This window comes from Vombatus ursinus, unplaced genomic scaffold, assembly GCF_900497805.2.
Source record: "Vombatus ursinus unplaced genomic scaffold, bare-nosed wombat genome assembly UNPS02009173.1, whole genome shotgun sequence".
Taxonomy (NCBI): Eukaryota; Metazoa; Chordata; class Mammalia; order Diprotodontia; family Vombatidae; genus Vombatus; species Vombatus ursinus.
Genome location: NW_020948951.1, coordinates 9,614,561 through 9,634,678, shown reverse-complemented (window position 1 = coordinate 9,634,678; position 20,118 = coordinate 9,614,561). Strand labels below are relative to the sequence as shown.

The window sequence follows — 20,118 nt, the reverse complement described above, 5'->3', positions numbered from 1 at the left end:
TTTTTGGTGTGGGCAAGGGAATGTTGATGGGATCAATAATAATAATAATAATAATAATAATAATAATAGATTGTATTTACATAGCTCTTTAAGGTTTGCATACATTAATTCATTTGAGCCTTCCAATAACCTTATGAGATAGGTGCTATTTTTATCCCCATTTTACAGATGAGGAAACTGAATCTGGGAGAAGTTAAGTAACTTGTCCATGTTCATTGACAGGCTTTGAACCCTGATCTTCCTGACTTCAGGTCCATGGGACATGCCATGCTGCCTCAGGGCTCACAGTATAGCACTCAGGCTATGAAACATGCGTATCCATGAAGGATACAGCATTGGAGGTTCTCGGTTACCTAAAAGCGCCTGGGTATCTGCTCATAGTGGCCCAAGTATTGTGCTCCTCATTGAAATAGGTCTCCTCCTCCTTTTTTTGGGAGGGAGGAGGGTGGGGAGAGGAGCCTGCATCTTAAAGGAGGAAGTGGCCTGTCTGCCTGCATCCCTTGGGTGGAGGGCATTCAAATGCTAAGAGTGACACTTTATAGGTCCTAGGATCATAGAGTTAGAACTAGAAGAGACCCTAGAGGCCAACGAGTCCAGTCATCTCATTTTGCAGATGAGGAAACTGAGGCAGACAGAGGTGAAGTGACTTGCTCAAGGTCACATAGCTAATTAAGAGTCTGAGGCAGGGCTTGAACTCAGAGCTTCCTGCTACCAAGTCCAGCACCCTATCCACTGGGATACCTAGCTATCACTTCACAATTCACACTTGACAATTTACATGCATTATTTCATTTGATCCTCATGGCTACCTTGTAAAGGAGGCCTGGCAGGGATTATGTCCATTCTAGAGATGGGGAAAAATAAGGCACAGGAAAGAGAAGTGATTCACTCAAGGTCACATGGCATGGTAATGGTTGAGCCAGGACTGGATTCTTGGCCTTTGGGTACATCATATGGCATAGATATCCCAAAAAGTCCCCAATACTGGGACACTAGGTGAGGGGGTCATGGGATCATAGATTTAGAGCTGGAAAGGACCTTAGAGGTCAGGTCCAACCCCCTCATTGAATAGATGCATAGGCAGAGGGATGTTAGGTGACTTGCCCATTTCACACAGGTAGTTAAGTGTCTGAGGCAGGGGTCACACTCAGGTCTTGCTTGACTCCAAGCCTAGCCCTCTAGCCATGATGACATCTCAATTTACAACAGGAAGGGACTTTAGACTTCATGTGGTAGAGCCCCCTCCATTTACAGGTGAGGAAACTGAGGCAAAGAGAAGTTAAGGAATTTGCTATAAGTCATATAGCTAATAATTAGCAGAGTCAAATCTGAACCAAGTTCCTCCACCTGAGATATAGCACTCCTTCCCCTATGACATGTGGCCTCTCCTACGGGCTAACTCTGAGCCTGATTTCATCATCCCATCAATGAGAAAAACTGCCCTGGCTCCCAGAAGTTAGTGATGCTACCCTTGTTGCCAAGCATGAGGTCAGAACACCCACTGCCAATTTAACTCCCTTGGCTGCCCACTCTCGCGGGCATTTGGATTCATCCCAGGGCTTGGACAGAGAATCCTCAGACTCTAATTTGGCTGTGGCCCTGGGTTTTCAGGGAAGAGCCTTATTGCCTGAGCTTTCACTTGTCAGAAGCTTTCCTGATCCAGGTGCTATTCTTCTTCTCGCCCACTGGCCCTGGACTGCTGTGTACTCGGATGGGACAGCCTTGGCTGGGTAGGGCATGGATGTCCCTCCCTCACTCAGTGGTTCAACCTGGCATCCAAAGCTGGGCTGAGATCTTGGTTGTTAGGGAAATAGGTCTATTCTCAATCCATCCGATTCCTTGCCCAGCCAGCCAGCTGTTTGCAAGCATTAGCCCCAGTAAGTTCACCCCGATTTTTTCCTTACTGGGACAAGAGGGGTCCAAATGCAACTGAATCTGACAGTGGGAGCTGTGGAGCTGTTCTCTTAGTGAACTTTCTTACTTCCTATGGGTCTCTTTGTTGCTAAGTGTCTATCTGAGCATTTGACCAAGTAAGCAGCTAAGGAGGAAGAGGAAAACAAAGGTATTTACCTGACTTAGATCTCTTCCATGCCTTTTTGGCATTCCAAATCTCACCCAATCCCCAACCTAATTCCACCTGCCAAAGGGGTGAACAGGCTTTCCTCTCATGCTCCCAACATTCTTTATTCCAATTTCCCCAATTTCCCTGCTCTTTCTCTTTTTGGGAACTGGAGCAGGTCCCCATGCAAAAAAAAAAATCCCTCATGTCTGGAGAGTGCTTTCAATTCCCCAAAGAATTTTAAAGTTATTATTTCATTTGATTCCCAGCATAACTTGGGAAGTTAGCAGAGATTATTCTGTTCATTTGACAGATGAGGCAGCTAAGGCACAGAGAGGTTGAGTGTCTTGCCCGAGGATACACAGTGAGTTAGTGGCAGGTCTAATAAAAATAAAACTGTTCCCGTATTATTACAGTGCACTATGGTTTACTGGATACTTCTGGAACCCAGGTATCCATGCTCCTTGCCCTACATCTTTCCACTAGATTGTTCTTCTAGATTCTGAGTAACTGGCCATTCCCCCTTCCAACTCTTTCCCTCAATCCATCCCCCCACATGTAGAAGTCGGGGTGGGGTGGTAGGGATAATGGATGACAGGGAGATATATGAAGGTAAGGAGGAGGATAGGAGAAGGACAGAAGGGAGGAGGAGCCAAAGAGAGAGGGGCCTTGGGGAATGGCAGGGCCAGGGCTCTGGAAGAGGTCAGGGGTTGCTAGAAATGAGGGATAACTCTACTGGTGAAATACTCCCCCAAAACAGAGAATTGGAATCTGATGGTGTATAAATTCCAGATAAGGTAAGTTGAACTGGGAGTTCAAAGACAGAAGTCATTAGAGGTCCACTGGGTTGTTTCATTATTTTCTTTTTACCTCAGAGAAGTGGGTCCCCTAGGATCTGCAAGGGCAATCAGACCTGAGTAAGCCTAGCTCCTTGGAATGTGAAGACATAGCACCTTAGGGGATGCCAGGAGGGATCAAAGCCAAGAACTATATCTCAGAAGACACCCAAAACCCAAATCCCAGGTGGTACCAGACCCAGGCAGGAGGGCAGGCAGTAAGGTAGTGGGAGAATGTGCTATGCCCATTAGTGCCCTCTGCCCCAGGGATGGACCCCACTGTTTAGGGCCATGAAAGGAAGACAGCAGTACTTACAACACTGGGAGCTGGGGACCGGAAGAGGCTTGTCCTGTTCTTCTTGGAATGAATACTGAAGGGAGAAGAGTGAATGGGAAAAGAAAGTTCAGGGGAGGGCAGAGGACACTAGGCTGCCCTAAGTCAGAAATGTGAACTCAGATATCCTGTCGTCTATCCAACCACAAGTCTATCCTACCCCACTTTCCTCCACTAAGAGAAAGAATCTGGACACCCAGTAGACTCAGTGAACTGCTCACACAGTCCCCAGAGATAGCCATGTATTGAGGCAAACAGAATCTGGGCACTATGCCCATGTCTACTCACATCATCTTGGTCCCTCATAGCATTCAACTGCTCCAGCTTCTTTGCCCAATACCGAGCCTCTTCCTCAGGGATGTCTGAAAACCAAATCCACATCTGTCAGCCCATCAGGAAGTCCTGTGTCCCTGAACCTCCCACTGGCTTTGCCTCCCTGGGACATGGATTGAAGTATGGGAGAGAAAAACTGGTTGTCCCAAAACAATGGTTGGTGGGGAGGGATGCAAGAAGAGAAGGGAGAAAGATGGGGGGAAACTAAGAGAAGAGGGAGGGGAGGGAGAAAAGGAAAATGTGAGAGAGAAGAAGGCTACTTCACCTATAGGTACTCTTAGTGATGGATGGCCAAGGAAAGAGGTAATTCATCATTAGGAGCAGCTCATCATTGGCATTAATTAGGCAGCAGCATGGCAGCAAATTCAGATCCTGGAAGGAGTGAGCAGGAAAGGCTTGGGTCTTCTCTCTTCTCTTCTGTCTTCTCCACTCTTCTTCTCTTCTTCCTCTTCTTCTTCTTCTTCTTCTTCTTCTTCTTCCTCTTCTTCTTCTTCTTCTTCTTCTTCTTCTTCTTCTTCTTCCTCTTCTTCTTCTTCTTCTTCTTCTTCTTCTTCTTCTTCTTCTTCTTCTTCTTCTCCTCTCTCTGCTCCCCCACTTCTGCTTTTCCCACCTCCAAAGTAGATCCTCTCTACAAAAGGCTTCATCTGCTTGCTCATTATGGCATGGAGGTGAACCAGGACTGGAGGATTTTGCCAGTGTAAGTGTAAGCTCTGGCAGATCCTACTAAACTGGAAAGACTTTTGGTATGGTCCCAGCAACAGGCTATCCAATCCTAGGATTGGTTCAAATTAGTTCAGAGACTCACATTACCAGTACGTTGGTTATTACATGATGAATTCTTTGGCCATGGCAATACATTGGAACAGATAAAAATATAAAATGGCCTTTGGTTCTCATTCTACAGTGACTGGAGTAGAGTGGTCAAAAAGAATGTAGAGGATGAAAAGAAGGTAAGAGAACCTTACCATTTTTAGGTTGTCTACAAAACATCAGTTTAAACAACAATACTCTAAATGTAAGTTCTTCTTCATCTGATGACCAGTGAGTTGACCCAGTCCTGGAGGAACTGAACCTCATCCACATTTACATTCTTTATATGAAATCAGAAGACATCAAGAAATTGCAGCTAAATGGAAGTCGGGCTCTCAAGTTCCCCTCAGAGAGGTAAATAAAGTAACTAGTGGAGTTGGTTTCATAATTCACCCAAGGATAAGAAAGATCCTTTCATGGTATACTTGGTCACCTCAAGTTGCAATGCTTATGATGAGCATAGGCAAGGAGGCCATCACAAAGATAGTTGCAGCAATTATAACCATTCCAAGTCACCTATTAAGATAAACTATTGTCTCTAAGTCCTCTTCCAAAAATAGATATCTGCAATCCTGTATTCTTATAATCTTCCAAAAATGAAAAAATAAAGATATTGGGTCTAATTATTGTTATTTCTTAGAAAAGTTTAACAAATATAAAACAGTCACCACAACTAGGAGGCTAAAAGAGCCCAGAAAGCAATTCAGCTAGCAAATGTCGATCTCTGCCAACCAGAGAGGTATAAAAAACAAAGGCCACACCACTTTAGAGTACAACACTTGCTCATTTGCAAAACATCACAGAAAAGGAGGATGGAAGATTTTTCACAGTATTGCCTTACAGAAGAGTGAAAAGTAGTGAATAGGAAAACAAGGCTCCAAATAATTGGTGTAGGATCCAACAAAGCCCCATAATCTTGACAATATTTATAGCTGAAATGGGAAACTCAACAATAGATATGAAATATAGCACTTGCCAGCATTTCCATGTAATTTATTTTCATCATAAATAACAGTAGAATCACCATATATAGACTCTACCACATCAGTACTCAATGTGGAAGTGGAATTGGCACTCAAAGAAGTGAGAACAGCTTTACCTACCCAAATGCACAAGAAGTCCATATGGAGGCGAAATTTTTAAAGACATGAAAGAATCGGTTTTGAGGATATTGCAAAGGTGAGGAATTTCCAAAAGAATAAAAAAAACCCTCATGGACAGCATTATTACTAAAGAGAAGTTGAGTGAAAAGATATCAGCAACTGTAAGTCAATACTTTCTTCCCCATCTACATAAAAACTTTGTAAGAATGGTCTAGACAGGTGTTGAGGGTATCCTGGATGAAAATATAAGACAGGAATAACGGATTTTTACAATCAAAATTCCATATCATACCACATCTTCATAGCCACACAATGAAAGGTACTTTTGCTGTTGCTCAGTTGTGTCCAACTCTTCGTGATCCCATTTAGGGTTTTCTTGGCAAAGATCCTGGAGTGGTTTGCCATTTCCTTCATCAGCTCACTTGATAGATGAGAAAACTGAGGCAAACAAAGTTAAGTGACTTGCCAAGTGTCACATAGCTAATAAGTGTCTGAGGATGGAACTCAGGAAGAGGAGTGTTTCTGACTCCAGGCCCAGCACTTTCTCCACTACACCACCTAACTGACCAATGAAAGGTGTAGAAAATGCAAAATCCCTTTGTGTTTACTGTTCATTGATTATCCCCCTCCCCAAAAATAAATAAAAGCATTTGACTGAGTAGAACAAAATGTACCCTTAAAGGTTCTCCTCAACAAAGTATTTCCCATGCATGGGTTATTATACAAGATTCCACAACAGATGCAATCGCAGAGATAACTTTGTTCAATAATTCTCTGAATATCAGTAGGTCCTTAATAAGGGTTTGTTGAATTATAATAACTCATTTATATAGCACTATAAGGTTTTCAAAGTGCCTTTTTTTACAACAAGCCTGTCAGGTTTTGAAAGAATCATCATCCCTATTTTATAGATGAGGGAGCTGTAGCTCTGAGAAATTGTCTTGCTGTGGGCAAACAGAAAGTAAGTGTCTAAGATAGGATTTAAATCCAGGTCTCCTGGCTGCTGATACAGAATTCTTTCCATTATTCCATGCTGCCATGGAATTAAATTGTTAAGCAAGTTAGGCATAAAACAGAGAGACATATACTTGACAAATGTGCTTGCTGATGTCACCAAGGATGATGTAGGTTAAATGGAAGAAGGATTCTGAATTGATTGCAAGGATTTCCAGGTATTCCTACTTTTACATTGGGCTAGTAGCATCAAGCTCTGCATAGTAAAGCTTCGCCTGAAGTGATTGCCATGGGCCATCAGAAGAGACCAGACCAGCCTGCCTGCACATGAAAAGCTAAGTGGATAAAGGATGTACGTTACCCAGATGATGAGAAACAGTAGGATGGGCAGCCCATTCATTTAGTCCATCGACGCATATACCTGGGATAGGCATGGCAGATGGACAATAAATTGGACAGAAGATCAGGGCAGACTGGATAGCATTTGTGAAGCTGTTCATTGTTTTCAGTGATCCCAGGCTGAAAAAGTCCATCCTTTTAAACATCAACAGTCTCCTCACAATGCTATATGGCTTCAAATCATAAAGTATCAAGATCTCCAAAATGCCTGTGATGCCAAAGGCAATGGAAAGTTGCAAAGTATATGTGTACTTTGCAGACTGCAGAGCAGACCCCTTCTCGGGATCATGTTTTTAAATGCACGAAATAAAATACACAGGATTACAAAAGAAACCAATTGAAGTATAATTGCCAATTTAAAAATAAAATCCAAGGCCATGGCCCCTAGGTTAAACACCCCTGAGCTAGGGGAAAGTCTTCTAGAAAGTTGAGTAGCTTCTGCATGGAGAATTGATGGAAGGACACGGACAAGAATGATATAGGATGAGATTCTCGTGATCACCATCAATGGGGAGACGAACTGCATCAATAGAACCATGGGTCCATCAAAGATCTCTTAGAATTTGTACCCTATAAATGGAGTCTCCTTCCCTAACACTCAGTCAAGGCAATCTCCAGGTCAGTCATCAGTCCCCTCTCATTCCATGGCTCTTCTGTCCTTCCTTGGCACTCCTCTGGAACCAAGGCTAATACCTTGGAAATGAGAAGCTGCTAACAATGGCAGCCTTGTTTTGGAGAGAATAGAAGGCACAGGTAGGATTGAGGAAAGCAATCGTACAAGGTGCCTCCAACAGAAGGGTGGTAGAGTTGTCCTCAGGTCCCCTCCTCTGTAACTAAGCTGAATTGTTAGGGTCATAGCCATCATTTCCAACTGCCTGAGAAAAATGACTAGCTAGGAAAGTGCTCTGTACACAGTAGACACTTATTACAGAATCTCAGGGCACCTACACCAACTCTTACCCAAGCAGGAATCCCCTCTACAACATCCCTGATAAGAGGTTATCCAATCTTCTCTTGAATATCTGTACCTCGATGGGGAGCTCATTATTTCCTAACAATACAAGTTGACTTTCCGCAAGTAGGACAATCCAGTCTGAGACAAGTGGAGGAATGCTTTCTTTGATGTTCTGAATATTTAGGAAAAGAGGCCAAGGCTGTCTATCAGTGATGGTGAAACTAGAGGCCAACTTGCAGAACTCTACCAAGGCTCAGAATTTCTTAGCTCTGTCTCAAGGTGAAGAGACAAAGGGATGGGTCTGGCTTCAGGAGATGGGCTCAGAATGTTCCCAAGATAGAGAGATTCTTACAAAATCTCAGCATCTGTGAGAAAGAAAGAGGTCATACAGACCAGTCCATACCTAAATGGTAATCATTACTGTCATATTCTTGAGAAGTAGTTATTCACCTTCTACTTGAAAGTCTTGAATAACAGAAAACTCAATACCTCTAAAAGGATCCCATTCCCGTTTTAGCCAGCTGTAATTGGGAAGAAGTTTTTTTTTCCCTTACACTGAGCTTGAATGGACTTTCAACCCTTGCTCCTCATTTTATCCTCTGGGGTCAAGGCCAACAAGACCTGGCACATGGCAGTCCTTTAAATAGCTGAAGACAATAATCATGTCCTCCAGGTCTTTCCTTCAAGCTAAACATTCACTGTTCCTTCATGTTATGCTCATATTTCGAGGTTTCCAGTTCCTTTTTTCATCTTGGTCTCCCATTTCTGGACACATTCTAGCTCATCAATAACCTTCCTAAAATATGATACCCAGAATAGCACACAATCTCCACATATGGTGTGATTAGAGCAGAAGACAATGGGTGTCTTCACCACCTCCATTCTGTATACCATGCCTTTTTAATGGCAGAGTAGGATAACATTGGGCAGCTAGTTGGTGTGGTGGGCAGAGTGCTTGGCCTGAAGTCAGGAAAACCTGAGTTCAAATCTGACCTCAGATACTTACTTGTTGTGTGGCCCTGGGCAAATCACTCAACCCTGTTTGCCTCAGTTTCCTCATCTACAAAATGAGCTGGAGAAGAAAATGACAAACCACCCCAGTATCTTTGCCAAGAAAACCTCAGATGGGGTCATGCAGAGTCGGACACAACAGCAAAAGACGTTAACTGTTTTGATCACCTCAATGTGTCGTTGAGCCATATTGAGCTTAGAATCTATTTGAAAGGCCTTGTTATTATCATTAGCATTCACCACCAGTCTTAGTTCATTCTGGGATTTAGTGTGGCTAACACCGTCCTTAAAGGACCACGACATGCTTTGTACTCATTCTCTATCACTTGTTCTTTATTTCTTCTTCAGGTGTCCTTTAAATCGGAGTGGAGGATGAACTTTCAGTGTAGTCACAGTGGTCTCAAGGCAGTTCGCTCTTTCCTTCCATATTAGAATAATTTATTTTTATGTAATCAGAATTTCTTTCTTGAAAAAAATCTCATTGCTCTTGAGCTGACTTCCCCTGTAGAATCTTACAATACTACCTATCCTTTCTCCAAATTCGAAACTCCATCTTCTCAAACATAGGAAACATACCAGACAATGCCCTCCTTCATCTATCACAAATTCTAACATTCTCCTAAGGTCTACTTTGGCTTCCAGGTGCTCCTTATTGGTTAAAATCAGCTCCACATGCCTGTTTTCAGCTATCCAGCTTTTAACAGAGAACTTTAGCAGATGATCATATAGTTGGAAGTCACTCATCACAGTTACATAACTCCTCCTTGCGATCTGCTTCTAGAAATCATCATCCATTTCTTCCCTCTGGCCAAGCAGCCTGTAATATGCTGGTATTATAATATTATGTCTGTTCTCTGTCCATTGATCCTCAACCAAATGCCCACCATTATGCCTTCTGATTTTGGTTCATGGGTATCCACATAGCAGTATATTTTCTTGATATAAAATGCTAGACATGAGTCAGATTCTAGCAAGTCTCAGAGTGAAGGAAAAGGGAACAGAGTAGGGCTTGGGAAAAACTCTGGGAACTCTCTTTTGATTGGTAGGTTCAAAGTTCTTCCTCAAGCACTTACCCAAAGGCAGTTCAAAGCGGGTGTCTAGGAGAATTCGATGGAAGGTGGGGTCCTTTGTACCACAGATCTCATTGTCTGTCATGATAACTTGAGAGTCCAGGGTGAGCCATTCACCGGGGCCCTCCTGAGAAAGGGAACCCCCATCAAAACCAGAAGGGGTCGGAGGAAGAAGGAGGTTAGGGGAGAGAAGAGAATATCAAAAGGTTAAAACCAGTGTCAAGGAAAAATGTTCCTGGAGGAGGGTAGGAGTACCAGGTGGCTGGTACCCTTGCACTCCTTCCTTAGCTAATGTTCATTCTAAGTCTCTTGGTACCCCTCCACTGTGCACTATTTCAGCCAGTCCTTACTACTAGACATTCAAAATACAATGTTATTCTAAGAAAACCACTGTATCTCTTTGGGGTGGGTGGGGTTAAAGGGGGATCACAGCAGCATTAGGGCTCTGGATCAGAGTGATGCAACTAGGGTTGAGGTCAGGAAAAAGAACAGAACAGGTGCTATGTATCAGACAAAGAGCAAAAAAATACACCACCACTCCCTTCCTGGTCTACCTTGGGAAAAGGGGAGAATTCCATAAGAAAGATGAGCTAGGAACTATCCATAGCTCCCAGATACCTCCTTCAGGAAGCCTTGTTGGTGAGCCCTGGCCCTGCTCCCAAATCTGCCAGCATCACCTTTGACCATTCACTCCTCCTACTGCCCTGCCTCCTTCCACCCTTTTGAACATCTATTCAGGTTCTAAAGACAGTGCCTGGCTCTTTGCTCCTGCCCATCTCCCATCCCTTGTGCTCACCTCATTAGACTGGCGAATGGTACGGAGGGGGATCCATACTGTGCCTACCATGGTGTCCCAGATGAGCCCTTTATTCCAAACTTCCACTGTCAGGCCAAGGTCCAGGCGATTAATTTCACTAGCAGGAGAGGCAGAAGGAAAGGAGGAGAGCAGTCATCCCTAGATCCATAGCCGGAAGTGAGAATATAAGGTAGTTAGGAGACACAGTGAATGAAGTACCAGGGTTGGAGTCAGGTGGACCTGAGTTCACACCCAGGCTCAGACACTTACCAGTTGTGTGTCCCTGGGCAGGTCATTTATACTCCATCAACTTCAGTTACCCCAACTGTCAAATGGGGGTCATGATAGCACTTACCATAGGCAGCTAGTGGCACAGTGGCTAGAGTGCTGGGCCTGGAGTGAGGAAGACCTCAGTTTGGGCAAGTCACTTAACTGTGTGTGTGTGTGTGTGTGTGTGTGTGTGTGTGTGTGTGTAAAAAATGTGAAAACCTTAAAGTGCCAAGTAAATGTTAGCTTTGCTTATTACTATCTGGAGCTGGAGGAGACATTAGAGATCACTGAGCTAGGCAACTATCTTTCTACTCTCCCCTCCCCAACCCAAGCTCCCCATAACCCAACAGGGCACTAGAGAGCCTGGCAGAGCAAGTACTTTGGAGTCTTCTCCTCCTCCAACTATTTTGCCTCTTTCCCCCATCCTGGATAATGGACCCAGAGGCAACCAGGGCATACAATGGATAGAATGCTGGATTTGGAGCCAGAAAGAAGCGAGTTGGGAACTAGAAGGGGCCTTACAGGCAATCTAGTCCAACTCCACCTCCAGTTAATAGGTAAGAAAACTAAGGCTTAAGGAAAGTGATTTGATCAAAGGCACCTAAGTGAGTCAAGAGAAGGGCCCTTGTGGTGGAAAAAAAGGCCCAACCAACTTTCATCTTTCATGAGGTAAGGTGAAGAAAGAAATAAAATTGTCCACACCAAGGCCAGGGATCTGGAGAAATCTGGTACCTTAACAACAAGGTAGGACAGATGGCTGTAGGAGGTAGGGACAAGAATAATCCTAGCATCTCTGAGGAGCTATCTGCCTGGGAGTGGGGTGGGTGGGGGGTGGGGAACTTGCATGATTGTGTCTGGTGAGTGCTGGCCCAGCTTTTCACTTGGCAGCTTTCTTTACAGGCTGAAAAATAGAGGCCTAAGTAGCTGAATAATGTGGTGCAGTGAAAAGAGCAATGGACCTAAATTCAGAGGACCCAAGTGTGAGTCACAGCTGTACCAGTGAGTCCCTTGGTGACCTTGGGCAAGTCACTTCCCCTATGTGAATCTCAGCTTGCCCACCTGTGAAATGGGGATAAGAATTCCCACTTTACTAATCTCTCAGGGGGTATTTGAAGCCCAGATGAGAGGATGGATGGAGAAAAGCTTTGTAAACTGAAAAATTATCTGTAAAGTACTATGTATATTTGAGTAATTATTATCATTCAGCCAGGTGCTCTGAGTCAGCTTCTGCAGCCCTTCACAGACGCAGGCCCTGAAGAGATAAGCAAAGGTGGCTACCGGGGGTACCACAGATACTCACAACATGAAATCCTGCTCCCAGCATGGCAGGTTCCCCCGCACCGCGATGGTGGTGCTCTTAACATTCTGCACCTTCAGGGTCACGTAGGTATTGAATTTTTCTGGTAGAAGAAATAGTAGGCAGAGTGAAAAGGTTGTTGGGGTTAGGCTCACTGGGCCTCTCTGACTCTCCCTTGGGGGCTCCAACTTATCAACATTAAGACCTCTCTAAACCACCCCCAGACCAACCCCAAACAGACTTTGGGTGTGTGGAAAGCATTAAGAACACAGGCAGCCTTCATGCCCATGCCCTCACATACCTGTAAACACTCTCAGCTCAATTAATAGGAGCAGAGTCTGTTGTATTGCCCGAGAGACTACCCCCCAAGTCATAGTATCAATCATAGTCTCAGAGTCGGGCACCTGGTTCTACCCGAATCTGAGTAAGAATCCAATCTACACGATGCCAGAAGAGTAGTCAACCAGCCTCAACTTAAAGACCTCCAGTGGCAGCAAATTCATTACAAATCAAGGCAGACCATTTCACTTTTGGATAGGTCTCTGTTACAAAGTTTTCTCTCATACCGAACCAAAATCAATCTCCCTGCAACTTTCTTCCACTGGGCCTAGATCTACCCTCTGTGGAAAAGAAGTACACACCTTCTCCTCCAGCCAGCCCCCTGCTTCCCAACAGAGACTTGATGTATTTCTTTCAATGAGACACTAGTTTGTTACAAAGACACTAATTTGGGGAGGATTAGAGGAAAGACAAGCTGCCTCTCTTCTCCCATCCCACCTCCTATCCCTAAACATTGCCCTTCTAAATGAGAGGTCATTCATACACATTCCCATCCCACTCTATCACGACAAAAAAAAACAAGGGGGGGGGGTCGCTTACCTTGAGCACCATCAAACTTGGCTTTTTTGACTGTAGAAAGAGACAGAGAGAAAAAGAAGGAGAGATGGGGAGAGGGAAAAACATGGAGATGAAATGACAGGAAGAGAAATGAAGATGAGAAGACAGGTAGAAGGAAAGGTGAGGACAGATAGTGAGGAGAGGAAAAGTTAGAAGAGATGAAAAATGGAGAAATGAGAGAGAAAGGGGTGGGAGGGGAGAGAGAAGAGGTGGAAGAAAGAGAGAGTGATGAGAAGAGATGAAGAAGAGATGAAATGAGATGGGAAGGGAGTATGAAAAAGGAAAAAATGAGGTAGGGATGAGAAGGAGAGAAGGGAGAGGGAAAGAGGGGAACGGGGACAGCGTTATTGAAAAGATAGACAAATATAAACTGAAAGCAGTAGAGATAAGGAAAAAGTGGACCCTTAACCCTTGGCCCCAGGTGTCCCCCTCCCCCCATCTCTCATTCCCCACCCTTAACGTTCCCTCTTGTGAAGAACCTGACCAGCCATCCCTTTCCTGAGATCTGGCTAGACTCGAAACAGAACAAAACAAGAAAGAATAAAGACGGAGACATCTTCTGTGACCTAGACCAGAGAGAACAGGGCATGCATGTGAGTATGCAAAAGGTACACCATGAAGGGTAGAGGATGCTGGTAAAGATGTCAATAACCTAGGGGAGAAGGAAGATTTGACCCATTTTCTCCCTTGTCTTCAGTAGAGCTTCCTGCCAATGAAGTTTATCAAAGCGCTGTCACCAACAGAAATATCTCCAGTATTCATCCTTTTTCTCAGGGTAGTGGATTGTCTTGGGGAGGGGAAAAAGGAGAATCACTGGTATTCTTGTCTTACTCAGAACTCTATGTTCTGAACATTTAGCCCTAGGGACTTGGCCAGAGGCTCCTTTTGGGTTAATGATACCCTGGCAAAAGCAAGCTCCCTACTTCCTACTCCTACTCCTCAAGTCTTCCCATTCAGTGGTTGGAGAATGGAGTTTAATAGGGGGCCTGACTGGGCTAATGCAATCATTCTTGGAAAGTATCCAGGCCCTTCTAGGGGCTCCCCTCTCACTGCCAGGAACAGTTATGGAGGGGAAAACGGATGTATTTCTGAAGACATTACAGCTAGGAAGCCATGCAGAGAGACTGTAAGCAAAGAGAAAAGGTTGGGGGTTGGAAGGAAGAGGCCAGACAGACATCACGAAGTCAGGATTCTGGTGTTAGACTTTGGTTAGTCAGACCTCAGCTGGGCTCATTGAGGCCAGCCCTTTGTCCTTGGAGAGTCATGACTTAACTTATCTGTCACATCAGGGGAGTGGGGTGGGGAGGTGAAAAGGAATCTTTTCTAATCTTCCAAATTCTCATGGAAGTAGAGATGAAAGTACATTACAAAGGAGAGAGAGGGAGAGAGAGAGAGGGAGAAGGAGACAGAAGAGGGGAGAGACATGTTACAGGAAATGGAAGAAACAGAGTTAGATATAAGATGGATAGACAGGACCAGAGAGGCACTGGGGCAAAGACGAATAGAGGAAGAGGGGAAGTATAACAGGTAGCTGGAGAGAGAGATGAGCAGATGTAAGCTGGAGTGGTAAAGACTAGAGAGGGAAACAGGTGGGTGGTGGGAAGAAGAGGGAGAGAGGTGTGAGGAAAGAAAGATGAAGGGGAGAGAGAGAAGGAAACCAGGAGCACCAGAGAGAGGGAGAACATCTTCAGCACTGCATTCAGGACAGCTCTTTGAACCTGTTGCTGCCTGCCTATTGGGCAGTGTGGTAGGGGGCTGAAGAGGAGTCAAAAATTTGATTTAAAGAAAAGGGACCCAGTCTCCTTCGGCTCCCTTTCTAGAAGCCCAAGGGAGTTGGCAGCCTAGAGCAGGGCCCAGCACAGAAGGCCTGCACTGAGTCCAGTTCTAAGAAATGGAAATATGGTTTCTGGTTCTGAGCACTACAGGCCCCCTAAACCCAGGGAACAGTCCTCATTTTTCCTAGGTACCAAGTTTTAGGAAGGAAGTCAGAAAGCTTGAGTTCTGATTCTGTCACTAATTCATTGTATGACCTCAGGTAAGTAATTTATTCTCTCCGAGCCTCATTAATAAAATGGGGATAAGCTAGTTCCTAGCATTTCTTATTCTGTCTCTTTTTCATTTTTTCTTTTTCTTTAAAAATAGTATTTATTATGTGGTAGCTAGGTGCAGTGCTGGGCTTGAAGTCAGGAAGATCTGAGTTCATATTCAGCCTCAAACACTATGTAATCCTGGGCAAGTCACTTAACTTCTGTTTGCCTCAGTTTCCTCAACTGTAAAATAGGGGTAGTAATAGCATCTACTCCCAGGTTGTTGTGAAGATCAGATGAGATATTTGTAAAGTGCTTAGCACAGTGGCTGTAACGTAGTAGGTGTTTAATAAATGATTGTTTCCTTCCTTCTTTCTTTATATGGGATGGCTTTCTAGGAGCAGGAAGAGAAGGGATCCTAAGAGTAATTCTGGTAATATAATAAATATCAATAAAAATGTATTTTAAATATACATAGTGAGGTGCTATGGAGGCAAGAAAGTGTTATGCACTTGTGACAGTTTTTTGCATCATCGATTATATAACAAATTCAATGTGACAAACATTTACTAAGTGCCTAGTATATTCAAGATGCTTTGTTAGATGCTAAAGATATAAAAACAAAACCAAAGTAGACCCCTTCCTCAAGGGACTAATTAGAATTGTTTCATCCCCAGCAAATTAGGAGTGACTTTCCCTACCTATCTATAAGCTTTGTTCAGGAGGTGACAACCCTGGACTATGGAATAGATAGAGGAAAGATAAAAGAGGAGACAGACTCAGTGATAGGAATGGAGACTTCGAGGGAATAAAGATTCCGTGAAAGGAATGGGGTCTTACCTAGAGGGAGAGTGGGTGGGGGGATGGAGGCTTAGAGGATAGGGGCTCAGTGAGCAGGAGGATTGGATAAGGGAATTAGGGTTCAGAAAGAGGGAAGGGATTTCAGTGTTAGAGATCAATGAAATGCTCATAATAACTCCTCTGAACTTCAATTTCTTCATCAGTAAAACAAGGGGTTTAAAATGAAAAATAATCTTTACCTGTTCTTCCAGGCTTAAAAAAAAACGCTCTAAGATCTAATGACCCAGGCCTGTGTTAAACAATTTCCCAAACTGTGACCTATGGTCTGCATGCTTATTGCTTCTCTGCTCTTTCATATTCTGTGACCCTGCCTTCCTCTATTTACCCTTCCCCTTGCGTTCCACAGACCTGGGAAAGCAGCCATGGGGCATTGTGGGCAGCTACATTCATCACTAATAAGTTCACTGCTCCTGGCCTGTGACCATAGGGCTAGCTTGAATGGGTAAGGCCAGGAGAGAAGCTCAGAGCCCTGCCCTGGCAGGTCTATTGCCAGATTCAGTGGCCCCTCCCCACTGCCGCTCCCAGTCACACGCTCTAGGGCTATTTTTAAAACTGAGCTGCCGCCAGAGGAGGATGTGGGTGATGCGGCCAGCCGCTGGGAGGAGGTCTGAGTTGAGAACAATGGGGGATGGGCTGGGAAAGAGGAGGGAGAAAGAGATGGGGAGGGGGAGAGGGAGGGGGACCCAGGGGAGCCACAAGACAAGGCCCGCCTGCTGATAATGAACAGCCTGGAGACACCTTATTATTAAATCTCATTGTAATTAGTATGGCTGTGATCCACCAGCATCCGACACCCATTTACTAATGATCAGAGACAGTGTGTTGCCTCTGAGAGAGCCCTGGACTGGGTAATCAGGAGACCTGATTTCTGGTGCTGGCTGTCACTAAATTCACTGTGTGACCTTGGACAACTGCTTCCCCTAGCTGAGTCTCAGTCTCCCCATCTGAGGGATTTTGGATTTCATGCTCAACGAGAGCTCAACTCACTCTCTCCACAGCTGCCAAATTGATATTCCTAAAGTGCAAGTCTGACTGTGCCACTCCCCTATTCAAGAATTCCAGGGGCTCACTCTTACCTCGAGGATAAAACACAAATTCCTTTGTACGGCACTAATGTCTTTCAGTCAGTCAGTCACCTAGCATTTATTATGTGCTTTCAAAGTTCGGCTCTAACCTATATTTCCAGGCTGATTTCACATCACTTCTCACAAACTTTAAATTCCAGCCAAACTGACCTTCTTGTTCTTCTGTTATACACCATTCCTTCTCCCACCTTTGTACCTTTCCATGGGCTGTCCCGCATGCCATGTCCCTCTCCCCCTCTCCTCTTGGAATTCCTACTTTTAATTAAGGCTCAGCTCAAGGACAGCCTCCTTCATGTGGCCTTTCCTGAAATTTTTTCCCCACCCCTGACATTATATTGGTATATTTTGGTGTTTCTCTGTGTCCACATAGTTTCTCTGAAGTATAATGTCAAGTCCCCTGAGGATGGGAAATGTTTCATTTTGGTCACCGAGCACAGGACCTGGTACTTAATAACCATAAAGTCCTATTGACTTGAACAGTAAGACACAGTAGGTAACATTCTTAACCAAATATATGCTGCAAAAGAAAGGAATGAGGGAAATAACCAACAGTCCAATTGCCTTCTGTCCTGGTCAGACCACATCTGAACTATCTTGTTTGGTTCTGAGACAGGATGTAGATAGATCATTCTGAGGAGGGTGACCAGAATGGTGAGGGGACTTGAAACTATGTATGGTGATGATTAGTTAAAGAAGATGAGAATATTAGTATGAGGAAAGAAAAGATTTACAGTGGACATGATGACTGTAATCATACTTGAAGAGGGAGACAGATTCAGTTTGTTCTGGAGTGCTGAAGAGGCAAGAACTAGCAGTGATTGAAGGAAGTGGAAAGAGAGTTGTATTTCAGTTCCATTTAAGGAAAAGCTTCCTAACAACTAGAGCAATCCAGAAGTGGAAGGAGCTGCCTTGGAAAATTAGCAAATCACTGGAAGTCTTCAAGTGGAGGCTGCACGACCTCTTGTCAGGGATGATGTGGAAGGCATTACTGCTTAGGTATGGCTGGGCTAGGTGGACCTCTGAGGTCCCTCTTACCACTAACATTCTAGAGTTCTAGAATGTTGCTTGCCTCCCCCAATCCTCTGGGCTGTTGCTCCTATTTTATGACCTACTCTGTCCTACACCTTTATCCCGTAACCTGGGAACCACCTAAGGCAGAGGAATTGCCATGAGGCTCTGATCATGTGGCTTTTTCTAAGATGGGGCCCGGTCAATAAAATAGGGTAGTGGGCTCCCAGCTCCTAGTGGGCCCTAGGAAGAAGCACTCCAGAGGAAGGATCATAGAGGTTGGAGTGGGCTGGCTCTCTGTATTCACCGGCTTGTGGGCAATTGAATTCAACAAGCATTTATTAGGCACTTAATATGGTTGAGGGGCAGCTAGGTAGTCAGTGGATAGAGCACTGGGCTTGGAGTCAGGAAGACTCAACTTCATGAGTTCAAATCTGGCCCCAGACATTTACTAGCTGTGTGACCATGGGCAAGTTACTTAACCCTGTTTGCCTCAGTTTCCTCATCTGTAAAATGAGTTGAAGAAGAAAATAGCAGACCACTCCAGTATCTTTGCCAAGAAAACCCCAAATGGGGTCACAAAGAGTCAGATACAACTAAGCAACAGTATGTTTGATGGCTAGTGGATAGGGGCAGCTAGTGGAGTGGAGGGCATCTAGATGACTGAGCGAATAGAGCACTGGGTTTGGAGTCAGACAGACCTGAGTTCAAATTCAGCCTGAGACACTTACTAACTGTGTGACCCTGGGCAAGTCACTTAACCTCTGTTTACCTTAATTCACTGGAGAAAGAAATGGCAAACCACTCCAGTATCTTTGCCAAGAAAAACCCATGAACAGTATGGTCCATGGGGGTCATGAATAGTTGACACAACTAAACCAACTAAACAACAACAACAAAAATGTTTAAAGTACTATGCTAGGTACTGGAGATACAAAAGCAAAACAATTTTTGTCCTCAAGGAACTTACATTCTACTGAGGGAGTGCAACATGTATGCTGATAAGTAAATAGAAGAATTGGAGGAAGGAGAAAGCAACTGGGAATGACATGAAGCTAGGAAGGAAAGCTAATACACTGATTTGTGACCTTAAAAGATCAACAGGTAGAACCAAAAGAAGGGATAGGGATTGAACCTGTGATTTCATTGGTTGAGGGAGCTTCTAGGTAAGGAAATGTGCTCTACTATTGAAGGTTGTCACCTTCTCTGAAATTTAGAGAGTTGCCTAGATCTGTGGTGTCAAGTTCAAATAGAAACTAGGACTACTAATCCATATACGAGGATCCCTGCAGCAGCATAATGACTTAATTCCAAAATGTAGTGTTATCTATATTGTGTTGTATTTTTAACTACCTTGTTAAATATTTCTCAACTAAATTTTAATCTGGTTCCTGACACATTGCAGGGTATTGCTGGCTGCCTGTAGCCCACCCACAGTATATCTGACACCTCTGACCTAGAACACTGACTAATGAGTCAAATATAAGAAAAAATGTAATGAAGATAAATGCAAAGTTCTATGCACAGGTTCAAAAAATCAACTGGTCAAATAAATGATCTGACAGCATTGAATGGCATCCACAATAGCTAGCAAGATCTTAGAAGAATAAATAAAACATTATCAGAAGCAGTGTCCAAAAGGGAAGTTGTATTTCAGCTGTAGTCTGCCCTAGAATATCATGCTCAGTTGTAGGCACCACAGATTAAGTACATTAATGAACTGATCTCTGGAAGGTAACCAAAATGATGAGGAGACTCAGGCTATGTAAGGATCATTTGAAGGAATTGGGGACCCTTGGCCCAGAGAAGAGAAGGCTTAGGTGGGGAATGTGATAATTATTTTTAAATATTTTAAGAGCTGTTATTTGGAAGAGGAATTAGCCTTTTTTGTTGAGAAGGTAGAAACAGGACCTTAGAGAAAGGTAGATTAAGGCTTGAAATAAGGAAAATCTTTCCATTGAAGCTCTATCCACTTGCATTCTCTTCTGGCTCCAAGACAGCTCTGGCCAAAAC

General features: G+C 44.1%; 1 protein-coding gene across 1 annotated transcript in view; it reads right to left on the bottom strand.

The window, feature by feature from the left end:
- UNC13A (unc-13 homolog A) overlaps positions 1–20,118 on the bottom strand; it is an 86,855-nt gene that overhangs the window by 56,405 nt on the left and 10,332 nt on the right. Inside the window, exons 2-6 of the mRNA XM_027851117.1 lie at positions 12,231–12,330; positions 10,661–10,778; positions 9,868–9,991; positions 3,518–3,591; positions 3,212–3,266 (exon numbers count right to left, since the gene is read on the bottom strand). Of these exons, the coding sequence (XP_027706918.1) occupies positions 3,212–3,266; positions 3,518–3,591; positions 9,868–9,991; positions 10,661–10,778; positions 12,231–12,330 (471 nt within the window). The remainder of the gene's footprint in view (positions 1–3,211; positions 3,267–3,517; positions 3,592–9,867; positions 9,992–10,660; positions 10,779–12,230; positions 12,331–20,118) is intronic.